The sequence below is a fragment of the Ascaphus truei genome, unplaced genomic scaffold (assembly GCF_040206685.1).
Source record: "Ascaphus truei isolate aAscTru1 unplaced genomic scaffold, aAscTru1.hap1 HAP1_SCAFFOLD_1028, whole genome shotgun sequence".
Lineage (NCBI taxonomy): Eukaryota > Metazoa > Chordata > Amphibia > Anura > Ascaphidae > Ascaphus > Ascaphus truei.
This window is the reverse complement of record NW_027453892.1, coordinates 41007-59416: the sequence shown is the minus strand read 5'-3', so window position 1 is coordinate 59416 and position 18410 is coordinate 41007. Positions and strand designations below refer to the sequence as shown.

Below are 18410 nucleotides of genomic sequence, written 5' to 3'. Positions count from 1 at the left end.
GAGGGAAGGGGGATTGGGGTGGTGGGGGGGAGAAAGGGGGATGGGGAGGGGAGAGGGAGTGGGGGTGGGGGGGGGAGGGGTGGGGGGGAGGTGAGGGGGGGAGGAGAGGGGGGGGGGAGAAAGGGGGATGGGGAGGGGAGAGGGAGTGGGGGTGGGGGGGGGAGGGGTGGGGGGGAGGTGAGGGGGGGAGGAGAGGGGGGGGGGAAGAAGAGGGAGGAAGGGGAGGAGGGAGGGGGAGAGGGGAGGGGGAGGAGGGGAGGGGGGAGGGGGGAGGAGGGGAGGGGGAAGGAGGGGAGGGGGAAGGAGAGGAGGGGGAAGGAGGGGAGGGGGAAGGAGAGGAGGGGGAAGGAGAGGAGGGGCAAGGAGAGAGTAATGTACGGAGGAGGGAGTGACCGGAAGGTTGGGGGGGGGAGGGAGGCAGCCGGAAGAATGGAGAGGGGGGGAAGGGACAGAGGGGCGGGAAGGCGGCGGGGGGGGGGGATCAGCGGGCCAGACGAGGAGGGGGGGGGCGGCTGCGAGGGGGGGGGAATGGCGCGGGGGGGGGGGGCACCTCCACCTAACCTTTTGGTCCACCGATACAGGGTTGCCCCCACTCTGAGGCCCGCCCCGGGTCCCCGGGGAGGCTAGCCTCTCATATCCACCGCCCCCCGACCCCGCTACCCGGAAGTCCCTCCTATAGGCGGAAGTGCCCGAGTGCCAGGGAGTCTTTGAGATGACGTCTGGTATGCCGGTCGGAAGCTCCTCCCTCCTCCTGTTCGCGCTCTCTGCTTGCTTTCCCGCTCTCATCTTCTACGCTTGTCAGGGAAGAAGGGGATCCGGCGTCTCTCAGCTGCAGTTCTCGAGGAAGACCACCAGGGGGGGACATCGCGGGAGTACCTATGGCCGGCCATTATGACACGAGGGAGGGAAAGTTGATTCAGGCCCCTTTAAGAGCTCTACCGGTCCGGCGGAGCTGTGTAGACCTCGTGGTTTCACGTGGCTTCCTCCGGCGCGGCTCCCACTCTGTTCCAGGACGTGGATGTGGACGGATCAGCCTCGGATTCCAGGTGAGGGGGACAAGAGGGGCCAGGGCTGGATGGGTTCTGCTGCAGTCCCAGCTTCTTGAGGAAGCTGTTTCCGTCCTCGGCCCTCCGTAGAGTATTTGCAACCCCGTTCTTCACGACTAGTAGGGCGAAGGGGAACAGCCATCTATATTTGACCCCTCTGTCCTGCAGGGTTTTAGTTACTGGACCCAAGCTGCGTCTTCTTAGGAGGGTAACCGGGGATAGATCCTGGAAGATCTGAAGCTTGGCGCCTTCATATTCCATGGACCTGGCCTCCCTGGCGATCCGGCAAACTGCATCCTTTATTTTATAGTAGTGAAAGCGAACTATTATATCTCGAGGGGGGGCTCCCGCCTGCGGTCTTGAGCGGAGGGCCCTATGACACCTATCAAGGTGTAAGTCCTGGGCAGATTTATCAGGCATTATGTGTTCCAGCCACTGCTGTACAAATTCCTCAGCGTCCGTTACTGTCTCTGGGACCCCACGGATACGGACATTGTTCCGTCTGTCCCGGTTTTCAGTGTCCTCTTGTTTGTCAGTGAGGTCTCGGATCTTCTCCTGTAACTGGGCTACTGTGTTGTTTGTCTGCTGCAGGGCCCTCGTGTTGGAGTCCATTTTGGTCTCTAGGGACCCGGTCCTCTCCCCCAGTCCATCAAGGTCCCTCCTCAGATTCCACAGCTCTCTGTTGAAGAACTGTTTCATCTCGGCACAGAACTCTCTGAGGTCTTTTCTGGTGACTGGATCGCTGTCATCCGCTCTCCCGGCCGGTTCTGATGCCATCCCTGCCAAGGGGGGATCAGGGCTATCTCCCGCTGCTGGGGGGGTTTTGTTAAAATATGTAGTGACCGAGGGGTCTTTCAGCTTTGCTTTCCCTCGTGCCGGCATCTCCAGGTGTTCCCCTTCTTAAACTTGCTGGTCTGCTTTGTGGGGGGTCACTTTGATTGCCGCTTTTATTTGATTATATTGCCGATGCGAGCAGAGCTAGAAACCTAAGCTTCCATCTACTCTGGCTTCGCGCATGCGCCCTCTGCCATGTTCTTTTTAGAGAGAAGAGGCTTTCTCCTGGCAACCCTTCCAAACAAACCATACTTGTTCAGTCTTTTTCCAATTGTACTGTCATGAACTTTAACATTTAACATGCTAACTGAGGCCTGTAGACTCTGAGATGTAACTCTTATTTTTTTTGCAATTTCTCTGAGCATTACACGGTCTGACCTTGGGGTGAATTTGCAGGGACGTCCACTCCTGGGAGGATTAGCAACTGTCTTGAATGTTTTCCACTTTTGAATAATCTTTCTCACTGTAGAATGATGGACTTTAAATTGTTTGGAAATGACCTTATAACCCTTTCCAGATGGATGGGCAGCAACAATTGCTTCTTTAAGATCATTGCTGATGTCTTTCCTCCTTGGCATTGTGTAACACACACCTGAATGCCCCAGACCAGCAAACTGCTAAAACGTCGGCTTTTATAGAGGTGGTCACACTTGCTGATGATCAATTAATCAAGGGCATTTGATTAGCAGCACCTGTCTGCTACATAGCATCTTAATTCCTATGGAAGCAGTAAAGGTGTACTTAGTTTTTCACACATGGTTTCTCCATTTTGGCTTTATTTTTGTTAAATAAATCATGACACGGTGTAATATGTCATGTGTTGTTGTTCATCTGAGGTTGTATGTACCTAATTTTAAGACCTGCTAAGGAACAGATGATTGTTATGATGTCCTGATATGTAAAACCAGAGAATTCAACGAGGGTGTACTTTCTTTTTCACACCACTGTACTGTGTATCCCCGTTGCGGCCGCACCACGCGTATATACTGTGTATACTGTATACTGCATACTGCATCACAGCCATTTATTCCTTGTATAACACCAAATACAGCGGATTCTTTTAGCAGAAACCATGCACCCTCAGGTAAGTGCAGACACAACAAAACTACACGTGTGTAACATGTTTATATACACACACGGAACAAAAACACATGATTCTTAATGTGTCCCTGATGTCTGAGCTAGGAGGGGCGAGAGGTATGTGTCTCTGTACTAGGAGGGGGCGAGAGGTATGTGTTCCTTGTGTCCATGTATAAGGAGTAGGTGAGAGGTACGTGTCCTTACCATGTCCCTGTGTATTAAGAAGATAGGTTTGAGGTATGTGTCCCTGTGTATTAGCTGGGCGGTAGGTACAGTGCAGTAAGGGTTAGGTGTCCCTGTGTATTAGGAGGGGGTCGGTGTCCTTTACACCTGGTGGTGTTTGTGTTGCTGATATTTCCGGTAATGAGCCTGGATAGTGAGTGCCGCTTGTTCTGTCGCCTCCAGCGCCGACACCTCGCTCCCAGGGACCCCAGCTCTGCGCACACCTGCGGGACGGGGTACACTCTGTGATACACACACACACACTCAGATACACACACACACACTCAGATACACACACACACCTTGCTCCCAGGGACCCCAGCTCTGCGCACACCTGCGGGACGGGGTACACTCTGTGATACACACACACACACACACAGTAATACTGACCGTGCTGGTCTCTGGCCGGGTAAGTGGTGCAGCTATACTGGCAGCTTCCTCTTCTCTAACCGAGACAGAGAGAGGGACGCCATGAAAGGGTCACCCACAGGGGGCAAGAGACGGGGGGGGAGGGAATGGGGGAGAGAGGGGAGAACGGCATGAAAGGGTCACACACGGGGCAAGAGACAGGTGGCACAGGAGGAAGAGCGGGGGAGAGGGGAGGAACGGAGGAGAGGGGGGGACAGAGGAGAGAGGGGGGGACAGAGGAGAGAGGGGGGATGGTAAGAGTGAGGGGACGGAGAGGGGGGACACGGAGAGCGAGAGGGGGAATGGGGAGAGAGGGAACGGGGTGGAGGAGAGGGGGAACAGGGTGGAGGAGAGGGGGAACGGGGTGGAGGAGAGGGGGAACGGGGTGGAGGAGAGGGAACGGGGGTGAAGGGACAGGAGGGAAGGGAGAATGGGGGGGGAGCAGGGTGTTTGTGGGGGGGAGAGAGCAGGGTGTTTGTGGGGGGGAGAGAGCAGGGTGTTAGTAGGGGGAGTACAGGGTGTTAGTGTGGGGGGATGCAGGGTGTTGGTGTGGGGGGGATGCAGGGTGTTAGTAGGGGGAGTACAGGGTCTTGGGGGGAGGGGGGTGCAGGATTTTGTACCTCCTGATCCCGGCTTGCCCTGCGGTTCTGGGTCACACACTGCACGTGCCACGGGAGAGGTTGGTACATGAGATAAGGCAGCTGCTCTTCACGGAATATTGTGGCACCCAACTACAAAGAGAATCCCAGTGACAGCGCTCCGGTACTGACCCAAATATCCCAGTGACAGCGCGAGCTCCGGTACTGACCCAAATATCCCAGTGACAGCGCTCCGGTACTGATCCAAATATCCCAGTGACAGCGCTCCGGTACTGACCCAAATATCCCAGTGACAGCGCTCCGGTACTGACCCAAATATCCCAGTGACAGCGCGAGCTCCGGTACTGACCCAAATATCCCAGTGACAGCGCGAGCTCCGGTACTGACCCAAATATCCCAGTGACAGCGCTCCGGTACTGACCCAAATATCCCAGTGACAGCGCTCCGGTACTGACCCAAATATCCCAGATAAAGTGCTCCGGTACTGACCCAAATATCCCAGTGACAGCACTTCGGTACTGACCCGGTAACCCTTATTACACCACAATGCATTGCAGGCTCCGGTAACACCGCAGGGGTTAATGGAAGCGGAGCGCCAGTATCTCCGGGTAAATGAGATCCGCACGAAGCGCGTCATCGCGACTCCCGCGGACACTTACCTTGCCAAACGCACGCACAACAAAGAACAGCGCTGTCATCAGGGTGGCGAGCATGGCGACAGCCGCAGACTGACACCCGGGCGTCTCTCTGAGCAGCGACAGATCGGATAATAAGATTAACCGTCCCAGGACTTACCGCTTCCATCCGGAGGATTTAATCACTCGGGAAAAGAGATCACTTCGGCAGGCCCTGCGGGGAGACTGCTCACCGAGAGCGGGGAGACTGCTCCCTAATGAGCAGGGTGTGGGGTGCGCAGAGGGAGAGAAGAGTGTGGGGTGCGCAGAGGGAGAGCAAGGTGTGGGGTGCGCAGAGGGAGAGCAGGGTGTGGGGTGCGCAGAGGGAGAGCAGGGTGTGGGGTGCGCAGAGGGAGAGCAGGGTGTGGGGTGCGCAGAGGGAGAGCAGGGTGTGGGGTACGCAGAGGGAGAGCAGGGTGTGGGGTGCGCAGAGGGAGAGAAGAGTGTGGGGTGCGCAGAGGGAGAGCAGGGTGTGGGGTGCGCAGAGAGAGCAAGGTGTGGGGTGCGCAGAGGGAGAGCAGGGTGTGGGGTGCGCAGAGGGAGAGCAGAGTGTGGGGTGCGCAGAGGGAGAGCAGGGTGTGCGGTGCGCAGAGGGAGAGCAGGGTGTGGGGTGCGCAGAGGGAGAGCAGAGTGTGGGGTGCGCAGAGGGAGAGCAGGGTGTGGGGTGCGCAGAGGGAGAGCAGAGGGGTGCGCAGAGGGAGAGCAGAGTGTGGGGTGCGCAGAGGGAGAGCAGGGTGTGGGGTGCGCAGAGGGAGAGCAGGGTGTGGGGTGCGCAGAGGGAGAGCAGAGTGTGGGGTGCGCAGAGGGAGAGCAGAGTGTGGGGTGCGCAGAGGGAGAGCAGGGTGTGGGGTGCGCAGAGGGAGAGCAGAGGGGTGCGCAGAGGGAGAGCAGAGGGAGAGCAGAGTGTGGGGTGCGCAGAGGGAGAGCAGGGTGTGGGGTGCGCAGAGGGAGAGCAGGGTGTGGGGTGCGCAGAGGGAGAGCAGGGTGTGGGGTGCGCAGAGGGAGAGAAGGGTGTGGGGTGCGCAGAGGGAGAGTAGAGTGTGTGGTGCGCAGAGGGAGAGAAGGGTGTGGGGTGCGCAGAGGGAGAGAAGGGTGTGGGGTGCGCAGAGGGAGAGCAGGGTGTGGGGTGCGCAGAGGGAGAGCAGGGTGTGGGGTGCGCAGAGGGAGAGCAGGGTGTGGGGTGCGCAGAGGGAGAGCAGGGTGTGGGGTGCGCAGAGGGAGAGCAGGGTGTGGGGTGCGCAGAGGGAGAGCAGGGTGTGGGGTGCGCAGAGGGAGAGCAGGGTGTGGGGTGCGCAGAGGGAGAGCAGAGTGTGGGGTGCGCAGAGGGAGAGAAGGGTGTGGGGTGCGCAGAGGGAGAGCAGGGTGTGGGGTGCGCAGAGGGAGAGCAGGGTGTGGGGTGCGCAGAGGGAGAGCAGGGTGTGGGGTGTGCAGGAAGACGACAATCCAAATATATCTTTTAATTAAAATCAGGGGGCCAAAGAGTATAGAAATACTCAACACCACTATACAGTGCTGCATGTTCATTATAAAAAGGGCGGACGTGAATCGAGATACTCAGCATCGTTAACAGTGTGTTTCGGTTAATGCCTCCGGCTGAGCAAGTGCATAAAACCAGATCACCTTGGGAGCCTCCAAATAAGATGAGGATATAATCCTCCAAGGTCACAGGGATTAAAGGCCACTGGCCAGGAAACAGCAGATTATCCGGGGGGGGGGGGGAGGGGGGGGGGAGTCCTGTAATGTAGGGTATTTTTTATTTATAAAAAAAAACATATTTACAAACATATCAATACAAAAGCAACAAACTTAAATTAAAATATGCCATTTTTTCAGAATATTTACACGGTATACAGAAAATATTTACACACTTATTTCTGACACCCGCCCATCTTCTCTCCCAGGACTTTGTATCCCACCTGTCTCTCTCCCCCTGCTTTATTTTCTTTACCTGCTCTATAACCTGTTCCCCTGCACAGGTTACAGGCACGAGATCCCGCTCTGCGGGGAGAAGACTGCGGGTGATCCACAGCCGATATTTCACAAGTGCATTGATTAACACCCCTGTGCTACCGCTGTAACCCTGCAAGTGATCCCTAAACACACCGTACACTATATCACAATAGTTTTGACCCTTTAAATCTGGCATCTGTAATGAGGCGGCCATGTCCTCCCACATCTCCACTGCGTAGGGGCACTCCAGGAGGAGGTGCTCCATCGTCTCCAAGATCCCAGCACAGGAACCTCGGGGGCAGTTCCTGTCCGCTATATTTTTATATTTTAAATTTGCTCTTACATAAAGACACCCATGGAAAGTCACCCAGACGGTATCCTGCACCCCAAGAGGGATTCTCGGGTCTATTAGATTCTGTAAGGCCTCTTTCTGGTCCTATATATCAGTGTTTCAGATCTAATTGTGTGACACATATTCTGCTCAGTACTACCCAGTACAATGTATTCCTGGGAACAGAAGTAATTTCCAGAGCAGTTATTTTACATATATTTAAGAATTTGTACATAATCCTCATATATTCTGGCATATATACACCTTTTACAATAATTATTTTAACAGGTTTGCCATCTAGTCAGTTTTTAAGGGGGGACACCCACTTCCTAAAATATATATGCCAAAACTGGTCATCTCTGTTGATAAAATTCTGCAAATTAAAACAATCAAAAATGAGAGAGAAAAAATAATACAGGGTTCACCATTCCCAAACCGCCTTTCTCTCTCGGCAAATAAGTAATGTCTCGCTTTAACATGTTCAAACGATTTCCCCAGAGCAATTGGAAAAAAAGGCTATATAAAGTAACAGTAATTTCCGCAGGGGGAGGAAATACAAAACTTAAATACACAAAAATAGGTATCAAAAAAACCTTAATCATTTTAACTTTTTCTCTAAAAGAGAATTTCCACTTCTTCCGCCGTTCTACCTTTACCTTACAGATGTTCAGCTTCTCCTTCCAGTTGTGAACGGGGGAATTCTCTTTTCCAAAATAAATCCCTAAAACTATAAAAGAGGCATTGTCTATCTGAATATCCTCAGGTATATAGGAATATCCTCAGGAATATCCTCAGGTATATAGGAATATCCTCAGGTATATAGGAATATCCTCAGGAATATCCTCAGGTAGAATAAAGGGGGTTTCCTCTTTTCCTAACCAGCAGGCCACAGACTTATCCTGATTCACCAGGGAGCTGGAAACATTTGAGTATTTATTTATTTCCTGGTTAATACCCTCAAATGAGCTTTTTGAATCAACATAAATACAAACGTCGCCTGCATACGCCTGGCACTTAACTCGCCCCTCGTGTTGGGAACCCTCACAGGTTACGGCTTGGATGTGACTGTTCTGCTCCAGGTGTCTTAACAAGGGGTCTATGGAGAAGATGTATAATAGGGGGCTCAGCGGGCAGCCCTGTCTAACACCCGACTTTATGGGAAAGGATTCCCCCACCCAGCCATTAATGACCGGTCTTCCATAAGCTCCTTCATACAGCAGAGCCAGTTTCTCCACAAAGGTATCTGGGAAACCATATCTTTCCAGAGTTTTAAAAAGATAGTCATGATCCACCCTATCGAAGGCTTTGGCGTGGTCAAGATTTAACAGGTACCCCGACAGACCTCCATTCCTGCCCATCTCAAACATCTCCCTGATGTTAATTAAGTTATTAGCGATGTTCCTTCCCTTAATGGCACAGGATTGGGAACTCGTTATCACCTCAGCGATGTTACTCATCCGATTTATAAGGATCTTCGCCAAGATTTTATAATCATTATTTAGTAGGGCTATTCGTCGCCAACTTTTTAATTCTTTCGGATCCCCTTTCTTATATAATAAGGTTAACAGGGATTCACGCTGAGAGTGAGAGAGACCTATCCCTCCCAGAGAAGCATTATAAACGTTTGCCAATATTTCAGCTAAAATCTCACGGAAAACTTTATAAAATTCAGCAGTGATTCCAGCTGCCCCGGGGGTTTTATTACCTGAGAGGGTCTTAATTGCGTTAGACACGTCCCTTGCTGTGATTGGGGAGTCTAAGCCTATCAGGTCATCCTCAGAAACTGATGGGACGTTAATAGATCCCAGATAATTGCCCATTTCTACAGGATCAATAGGTTTTTTGCTAAAAAACTCTGCATAGTATTCAGAGACAACGTTAAGCATCTCATCTTTACTAGTTACACACACACCCTGTGCATCTTTTAGGCCACATATAACCTTCTTTTTAGTTCTGGTTTTACAATTTTCAAACGGATCTGGAGAATAAATCCCACAGCCACCAAAATCCTTCTAGTTTGTTAAAGAGGATAACCGTTCATATTGTAATAACCTCATACTTTCCTTAACACACCTATACTGCTCAGAATTCACTTCTTGACCATTCTGCATTCTTGTATATAATTGCAGCAATTTAGAACGGAGGGCCAAATATTTTTTGTACCTCGCCTGGTTTGTTAGACCTGAGGTTTTCTTAAAAAAATCTTTTTATGTCTTTTTTAGTGACCTCCCACCAATGCACTATATTGGGATACAGAACTTGTGTGGATACACAGTCCTTTAAGAACTGTAGGAAACTTTCTCTTACAGTCTCCTCCTGTAACATGGAGGAGTTCAGCTTCCAAACACTGCGGCCTAGAATCACAGAGGAGTCTAAGTGTAGGGTTATTTGTAGAATAACATGGTCAGAATATTCTATAGGTGACAATCTGCAGCTGGCAGTATTTACATTGCTCCTAACATATAACCTGTCTATACTGGTTTTTCTCTCCCCACATACATATGTGTATCCTGGAGTATTTGGGTTGTGAAATCTATAAACATCACTTAAATTAGCCTGTTTACACATATCATTTAGGAACACTATATCATATTCCAATACTTCTCTACCGCTGCCACGGTCTAGATTCGAGGTCACACAATTAAAATCACCCCCTAGAACGAGACATTTGGATGAAAATAAAAAAGGTTTAACCAAACCAAATAAATCCCTTCTTTGTTTTTTCGTTTGGTAACCATACACATTAATTCATCTGTGCTTGACATTCTGGAATGACACATCTAGGATAAGACATCGGCCTGGGCTCAGGTCAATCACTTTTTCAAAGTGGAAGTCATATCCCTTGAATAGAAACCCCACCCCATCAGACAGGTCTGGGCCTTAGGACCAAAAAGATGCACCGCTTGTCCATTCCGCGGAAACTGCCGAAATTTCCCTAAGGGACGAGAGTCTGGTTTCCTGTAGGAATAAAATGTCAAAGTCTAGGTCCTTGAAAGAGTTATATGCCAGCGATCGTCTTTTCTTGTTTTTATGGAGTTAACATTTAAAGACCCTACTTTTAGAGGGGTGAGGGAGGGATGCGTCATTCTGAGTTGGTGTTGTTACACTCCACATGTCTTCTATTTGTGCTTTTTTTTCTCTTTCGTTCTCCCTTTGCCAGGCGATGACCCTCTTTTGTTGGAAGACGGCCTCATCTCCACGTCCTGTGAAGCTATAGTTTTATCCCTTTTACTGTCCATCTTTGGGGTAATGGTTGTACCTATGACAGTGGATCCTGCGGGTTGTTCCACCTCCATCATGTTGATGTTTTGAGGAGATGGTTCCTCTTGGGAATTCCTCGTTGCTTCTGCATCTGGGGCTTCGTGGATACTCGGTTTCTCTTTTTCCTGCTGTTCCTCTTCTTCCTGATCTTCCACCCTATCAGCCCAGGACTTTTGTAGTGGCTGAAACATGTTCCGTATCTTTAGGCGGTCAATCACTGCAGTAAGGTCATTTTTTTTTAATTCTTGGACAAGCTCAACTGCACGAGGGTTGTCCTTACTTGCTGGCTTTGCAGCTATGGGAGTTTTCTTCCGTGACTTCTGAACCTCCCATGTGGATCCTCCTGCTTCCTCATCATCAGCCACTGCTTCTAGATTTTCTGGAGCAGGGAGTGCCTTCTGGCTTTGTTCTTTTGTGCTTTCAAGGGGCATCTCCATCTCACGCCTCTCCTGGTGCATTGGTCCCTCTTTGGAGTCTTTGTTCTGTGCAGTCTGAGAAGAGAGGGGATTACTTCTGGCGTCCTCTCTTTCTACTGTGATTTGACTGCGGATTTCCTTTTAAACCTCCTCAATCGGACGCATCGGACGGAGTCCCTCCTCTCTGCAGCTGGCCTCTGTCTTTATCCACCTCTGTTGTAGGGTGCTGCAGAACATACTCTTGTGCTCGATTGTGTTGGGCATGTGGACACACATTGTATGAATGCCCACTTCTTGAGCATAAGTTGCACAAAATGTTGTTCTTACATTCATTTCGGTGGTGCCCCAAATCTTTGCATAGGCTGCATCTGATCTTGTTACACCCTTATGAAAAGTGTGATCTGGATCCACACTTAAAGCAACATTTGGGCTGCCCACGGTAGAAACACCTTTCTCTTTCATTTCCAATGTATAGGAAGTTTGGTAAGTGTGTCACAGTGTCGTCTGCACACACCAGTTTCACCTCAAACTGATATCCTCCATTCCAGTATTCACCATTGTAGAGCTTCCTTGGTCCTTTGAGGATGTCACACTGGCGCTTCAGCCAGTACTCAATATCAGCCACTGGGATAGATTCGTGGTCAAAGATAATGTTCACCATCACAGTCTCAGGCTTAGATATCGCTGTGGCCTCAAAAGACTTCCCCTCAGGGCTGCTACTCACTGCTTTGTATCTCTCCCAGAATTTCTCAAGGTGGGTGGAGGTTATAAAACTGATATCATAGTATGGTGAATAAGGGCCATGCAGGAGGCGTAAATATCCTCTGGGTCAGAGCGCAAAGATTTCTTTATTAGTGTATTTCCCACATCATCAAAACCTGGATCTTTCTCTCTTGGTCCCAGAAATGTCAGTCTCACCACATTCCTTCTTCTTAAAGGGTTTCTTATGGGAATAGTGGGAAAGAATCTCAAACCTTTCAGTGATTTCCATGCGTTGCTGTGAATCGCTGGGTTTTGCTGGTTCTGTATTTTTCTGGCAGTCTGAGCCCCCAGAAGCAGAAACCTGATCCAGACTATAAGTGCTGATTGCAGGCACCAGGTACAGCTGATTTTCCTGTCTCAGTGACGTTTCCCCTCTCTGGCAATCTGACTCCCCTGCAGCCTCTGTGTGTGTCTCAGCAGCTGAGAGCTTTTCCAGGTTAGCAGTGCTGGTTTCAGGTACCTGTGTATCTGTCAGGGCGTTAACCCTTTCTGGCTCACATTTTAGCTCCATTGCCTCTTCAGAGTTTATTGCAATGGGCTCTGAGTGAGAAGAAAGTTTCCCTGGGTCTCTTTCCATTGTTTCTGCCTCCGCTGCTGTCTGCAATGTACCTGTGTTTGCCTCCTGACTGACTCCTGCTGCAATCCCCTCATATAGGAGGCTATCAGCCTCATTTTCCATGTGCTGAGGACTCTCAGCCTCTCTTCCCTTAGCACATTCAGCCTCTGCACTGTGTTTGGGCACTTTGCTATAAGGCTTGTTTGTCTGCCTGCGCTCTCTTGCCGCCCGCCTCCTCTTTTCCAGCTCAGCCTCTCTTTTCTTTTTGCCCTCTGTTATAACATTACTTTGTTGCTGGGATTTACTGCTCTGGGTTTGCATGTTACTTTCCCTGGACAGAACCAGCACCTCACCTGTTCCCTGTGTCTCTTCCTCCATTCCTTCCTGCTCAGCAATCTCTTTCTCTCTCGTCTTTTCTCTCTGAATTCTCCTCAATTCTCTTTCCGTTTGCAGAAGATCCTCAGTGTCAGTAACATCCAGGCCACAGCCCCTGGGGTTCCCAGGTTCACCTGCCCCAGCACCACCACCCCCTCCTGGGTCTGAGGCCACGCTGAGCCCCTAGTGGGAGCTCAACAAGACACAGCCTCTCTCTGCAAGGGTGACCTCCTGACTGCAGAGTATCAGGGACAGGCTCACCCAGTCCTGGGTGTATATGTAATGTAGCGTGACCTCCTGACTGCAGAGTATCAGGGACAGGATCACACAGTCCTGGGTGTATATGTAATGTAGGGTGACCTGACTGCAGAGTATCAGGGACAGGCTCACCCAGTCCTGGGTGTATATGTAATGTAGGGTGACATGACTGCAGAGCATCAGGGACAGGATCACCCAGTCCTGGGATTATATATAATTTAGTGTGACTTCTTGGAAGTAAGAGTTGCAAAAGTTGGACTATATGTGTGGAAATGTTGCTTTTAATAGTTGAAGGATTTTTTGGGTGAGGTGTTAGAAACGTTATCTTTCGCAATGTTCTTGTGTTATTTCTGCTTCCCGCGGAGCTCGGAGACGCAATGAAACGCCCGTCACGGGAGGATAAAAGGAAGCAGGTTTAATCTGAATACTAAACAATCCTTACACACACCCACACACACGTATCAAATTCAGGCACCAACGCGTTTAAAGGTATTTTCAGCATCTAATATAAATACAGAAAAAATATATAAATTTACAAAGAAAAAGGCACAAGAGAAACGTGAAGCTCATCTCCCTGCACATACGTGTCAGTATGTGTGCGTATCTCCCTGCACATACGTGTCAGTATGTGTGCGTATCTCCCTGCACATACGTGTCAGTATGTGCGCGTATCTCCCTGCACATACGTGTCAGTATGTGTGCGTATCTCCCTGCACATACGTATCAGTATGTGTGCGTATATCCCTGCACATACGTGTCAGTATGTGTGTGTCCCTGCACATGCGTGTATCAGCCTGCGTGTCTCACTGCACATGCGTGTATCAGCCTGCGTGTCTCACTGCACGTGTGTCAGTATGTGCATATCTTCTTGCACATGCATGTCAGTATGTGTGCGTGTCTTCCTGTGGGTGCCAGGAATAGGGAGCAGCGCGGGGGCAGTACCCGGATACAGATGTGCAGAATAGGGAGCAGCGCGGGGGCAGTACCCGGATACAGACGTGTGCAGAATAGGGAGCAGCGCGGGGGCAGTACCCGGATACAGACGTGTGCAGAATAGTGAGCAGCGCGGGGGCAGTACCCGGATACAGACGTGTGCAGAAGAGGGAGCAGCGCGGGGGCAGTACCCGGTAACAGACGTGTGCAGAATAGGGAGCAGTGCGGGGGCAGTACCCGGATACAGACGTGTGCAGAATAGGGAGCAGCGCGGGGGCAGTACCCGGATACAGACATGTGCAGAATAGGGAGCAGCGCGGGGGCAGTACCCAGATACAGACGTGCAGAATAGGGAGCAGCGCGGGGGCAGTACCCGGATACAGACGTGCAGAATATGGAGCAGCGCGGGGGCAGCACCCGGATACAGACATGTGCAGAATAGGGAGCAGCGTGGGGGCAGTACCCGGATACAGACGTGTGCAGAATAGGAGCAGCGCGGGGGCAGTACCCGGATACAGACGTGTGCAGAATAGGAGCAGCGCGGGGGCAGTACCCGGATACAGACGTGTGCAGAATAGGGAGCAGCGCGGGGGCAGTACCCGGATACAGATGTGCAGAATAGGGAGCAGCGCGGGGGCAGTACCCGGATACAGACGTGTGCAGAATAGGGAGCAGCGCGGGGGCAGTACCCGGATACAGACGTGTGCAGAATAGGGAGCAGCGCGGGGGCAGTACCCGGATACAGACGTGTGCAGAATAGGGAGCAGCGCGGGGGCAGTACCCGGATACAGACGTGTGCAGAATAGGGAGCAGCGCGGGGGCAGTACCCGGATACAGACGTGTGCAGAATAGGGAGCAGCGCGGGGGCAGTACCCGGATACAGACGTGTGCAGAATAGGGAGCAGCGCGGGGGCAGTACCCGGATACAGACGTGCAGAATATGGAGCAGCGCGGGGGCAGTACCCGGATACAGACATGTGCAGAATAGGGAGCAGCGCGTGGGCAGTACCCGGATACAGACATGTGCAGAATAGGGAGCAGCGCGGGGGCAGTACCCGGATACAGACATGTGCAGAATAGGGAGCAGCGCGTGGGCAGTACCCGGATACAGACATGTGCAGAATAGGGAGCAGCGCGGGGGCAGTACCCGGATACAGACATGTGCAGAATAGGGAGCAGCGCGGGGGCAGTACCCGGATACAGATGTGCAGAATAGGGAGCAGCGCGGGGGCAGTACCCGGATACAGACGTGTGCAGAATAGGGAGCAGCGCGGGGGCAGTACCCGGATACAGACGTGTGCAGAATAGGGAGCAGCGCGGGGGCAGTACCCGGATACAGACGTGCAGAATATGGAGCAGCGCGGGGGCAGTACCCGGATACAGACATGTGCAGAATAGGGAGCAGCGTGGGGGCAGTACCCGGATACAGACATGTGCAGAATAGGAGCAGCGCGGGGGCAGTACCCGGATACAGACGTGTGCAGAATAGGGAGCAGCGTGGGGGCAGTACCCGGATAAAGACGTGTGCAGAATAGGGAGCAGCGCGGGGGCAGTACCCGGATACAGACGTGCAGAATAGGGAGCAGCGCGGGGGCAGTACCCGGATACAGACATGTGCAGAATAGGGAGCAGCGCGTGGGCAGTACCCGGATACAGACATGTGCAGAATAGGGAGCAGCGCGGGGGCAGTACCCGGATACAGACATGTGCAGAATAGGGAGCAGCGTGGGGGCAGTACCCGGATACAGACGTGTGCAGAATAGGGAGCAGCGTGGGGGCAGTACCCGGATACAGACATGTGCAGAATAGGGAGCAGCGCGGGGACAGTACCCGGATACAGACATGTGCAGAATAGGGAGCAGCGCGGGGACAGTACCCGGATACAGATGTGCAGAATATGGAGCAGCGCGGGGGCAGTACCCGGATACAGATGTGCAGAATATGGAGCAGCGCGGGGGCAGTACCCGGATACAGATGTGCAGAATAGGGAGCAGCGCGGGGGCAGTACCCGGATACAGACATGTGCAGAATAGGGAGCAGCGCGGGGGCAGTACCCGGATACAGACGTGTGCAGAATAGGGAGCAGCACGGGGGCAGTACCCGGATACAGACGTGTGCAGAATAGGGAGCAGCGTGGGGGCAGTACCCGGATACAGACATGTGCAGAATAGGGAGCAGCGCGGGGACAGTACCCGGATACAGACATGTGCAGAATAGGGAGCAGCGCGGGGACAGTACCCGGATACAGATGTGCAGAATATGGAGCAGCGCGGGGGCAGTACCCGGATACAGATGTGCAGAATATGGAGCAGCGCGGGGGCAGTACCCGGATACAGATGTGCAGAATAGGGAGCAGCGCGGGGGCAGTACCCGGATACAGACATGTGCAGAATAGGGAGCAGCGCGGGGACAGTACCCGGATACAGACATGTGCAGAATAGGGAGCAGCGCGGGGACAGTACCCGGATACAGACATGTGCAGAATAGGGAGCAGCGCGGGGACAGTACCCGGATACAGATGTGCAGAATATGGAGCAGCGCGGGGGCAGTACCCGGATACAGATGTGCAGAATAGGGAGCAGCGCGGGGGCAGTACCCGGATACAGATGTGCAGAATATGGAGCAGCGCGGGGGCAGTACCCGGATACAGATGTGCAGAATAGGGAGCAGCGCGGGGGCAGTACCCGGATACAGACGTGTGCAGAATAGGGAGCAGCGCGGGGGCAGTACCCGGATACAGACGTGTGCAGAATAGGGAGCAGCGCGGGGGCAGTACCCGGATACAGACGTGTGCAGAATAGGGAGCAGCGCTGGGGCAGTACCTGGATACAGACGTGTGCAGAATAGGGAGCAGCGTGGGGGCAGTACCCGGATACAGACGTGCAAATAGGGAGCAGCGCGGGGGCAGTACCCGGATACAGACATGTGCAGAATAGGGAGCAGCGCGGGGGCAGTACCCGGATACAGACGTGTGCAGAATAGGGAGCAGCGTGGGGGCAGTACCCGGATACAGACGTGTGCAGAATAGGGAGCAGCGCGGGGGCAGTACCTGGATACAGACGTGTGCAGAACAGGGAGCAGCGCGGGGGCAGTACCCGGATACAGACATGTGCAGAATAGGGAGCAGCGCGGGGGCAGTACCCGGATACAGACGTGTGCAGAATAGGGAGCAGCGCGGGGGCAGTACCCGGATACAGACGTGTGCAGAATAGGGAGCAGCACGGGGGCAGTACCCGGATACAGACGTGTGCAGAATTGGGAGCAGCGCGGGGCAGTACCCGGATACAGACGTGTGCAGAATAGGGAGCAGCGCGGGGGCAGTACCCGGATACAGACATGTGCAGAATAGGGAGCAGCGCGGGGACAGTACCCGGATACAGACGTGTGCAGAATAGGGAGCTGCGTCTGGGTGCATGTGTTACTCCGAGTACCCTATGTGACAGAGAAGCCCAGCATGACATGTTATCCGACTCTCCTCCTTCACTAGTATTGATGCTGCATACTCTCCTCCTTCCCTAGTAATGATGCTGCATACTCTCCTCCTTCACTAGTAATGATGCTGCATACTCTCCTCCTTCTCCGCTAGTAATGATGCTGCATACTCTCCTCCTTCACTAGTAATGATGCTGCATACTCTCCTCCTTCTCCGCTAGTAATGATGCTGCATACTCTCCTCCTTCTCCGCTAGTAATGATACACTTTGATCTGATTGTTTTCATCTAACCCCAGCTGCAGGAGTCCTGCCCCTGCGGGGGTTCTGCTCCCCCTGGAGAGGAGGGGGCTACAGGCAGCGTCAAGGAAAAGCACAGAGAGAAACAGTGCCAGTCTCATGTATACACACGCACAACGAGCAGCGGCAGTGCAAGCCTCCCCTTCTCTCTCTCTCTCACACACACAGTATGATCAGCGGCAGTGCAAGCCTCCCCTTCTCTCTCTCTCTCACACACACAGTATGATCAGCGGCAGTGCAAGCCTCCCCTTCTCTCTCACACACAGTATGATCAGCGGCAGTGCAAGCCTCCCCTTCTCTCTCTCTCTCACACACACAGTATGATCAGCGGCAGTGCAAGCCTCCCCTTCTCTCTCTCTCTCACACACACAGTATGATCAGCGGCAGTGCAAGCCTCCCCTTCTCTCTCTCACACAGTATGATCAGCGGCAGTGCAAGCCTCCCCTTCTCTCTCTCTCTCACACACACAGTATGATCAGCGGCAGTGCAAGCCTCCCCTTCTCTCTCTCTCACACAGTATGATCAGCGGCAGTGCAAGCCTCCCCTTCTCTCTCACACACACAGTATGATCAGCGGCAGTGCAAGCCTCCCCTTCTCTCTCACACACAGTATGATCAGCGGCAGTGCAAGCCTCCCCTTCTCTCTCTCACACAGTATGATCAGCGGCAGTGTAAGCCTCCCCTTCTCTCTCTCTCTCACACAGTATGATCAGCGGCAGTGCAAGCCTCCCCTTCTCTCTCACACACACAGTATGATCAGCGGCAGTGCAAGCCTCCCCTTCTCTCTCACACACAGTATGATCAGCGGCAGTGCAAGCCTTCCCTTCTCTCTCTCACACAGTATGATCAGCGGCAGTGCAAGCCTCCCCTTCTCTCTCTCACACACACACAGTATGATCAGCGGCAGTGTAAGCCTCCCCTTCTCTCTCACACACAGTATGATCAGCGGCAGTGCAAGCCTCCCCTTCTCACACAC

At 52.7% G+C, this 18410-nt stretch overlaps 1 protein-coding gene across 1 annotated transcript in view; it reads right to left on the bottom strand.

Moving 5' to 3' along the window:
• Window positions 1–17006: 17006 nt before the first annotated feature.
• Window positions 17007–18410, bottom strand: part of LOC142474968 (centrosomal protein of 164 kDa-like) — a 40494-nt gene continuing 39090 nt past the window's right edge. Inside the window, exon 5 of the mRNA XM_075581059.1 lies at window positions 17007–17486. Within this exon, the coding sequence (XP_075437174.1) occupies window positions 17390–17486 (97 nt within the window). The 3' untranslated portion in view covers window positions 17007–17389. The remainder of the gene's footprint in view (window positions 17487–18410) is intronic.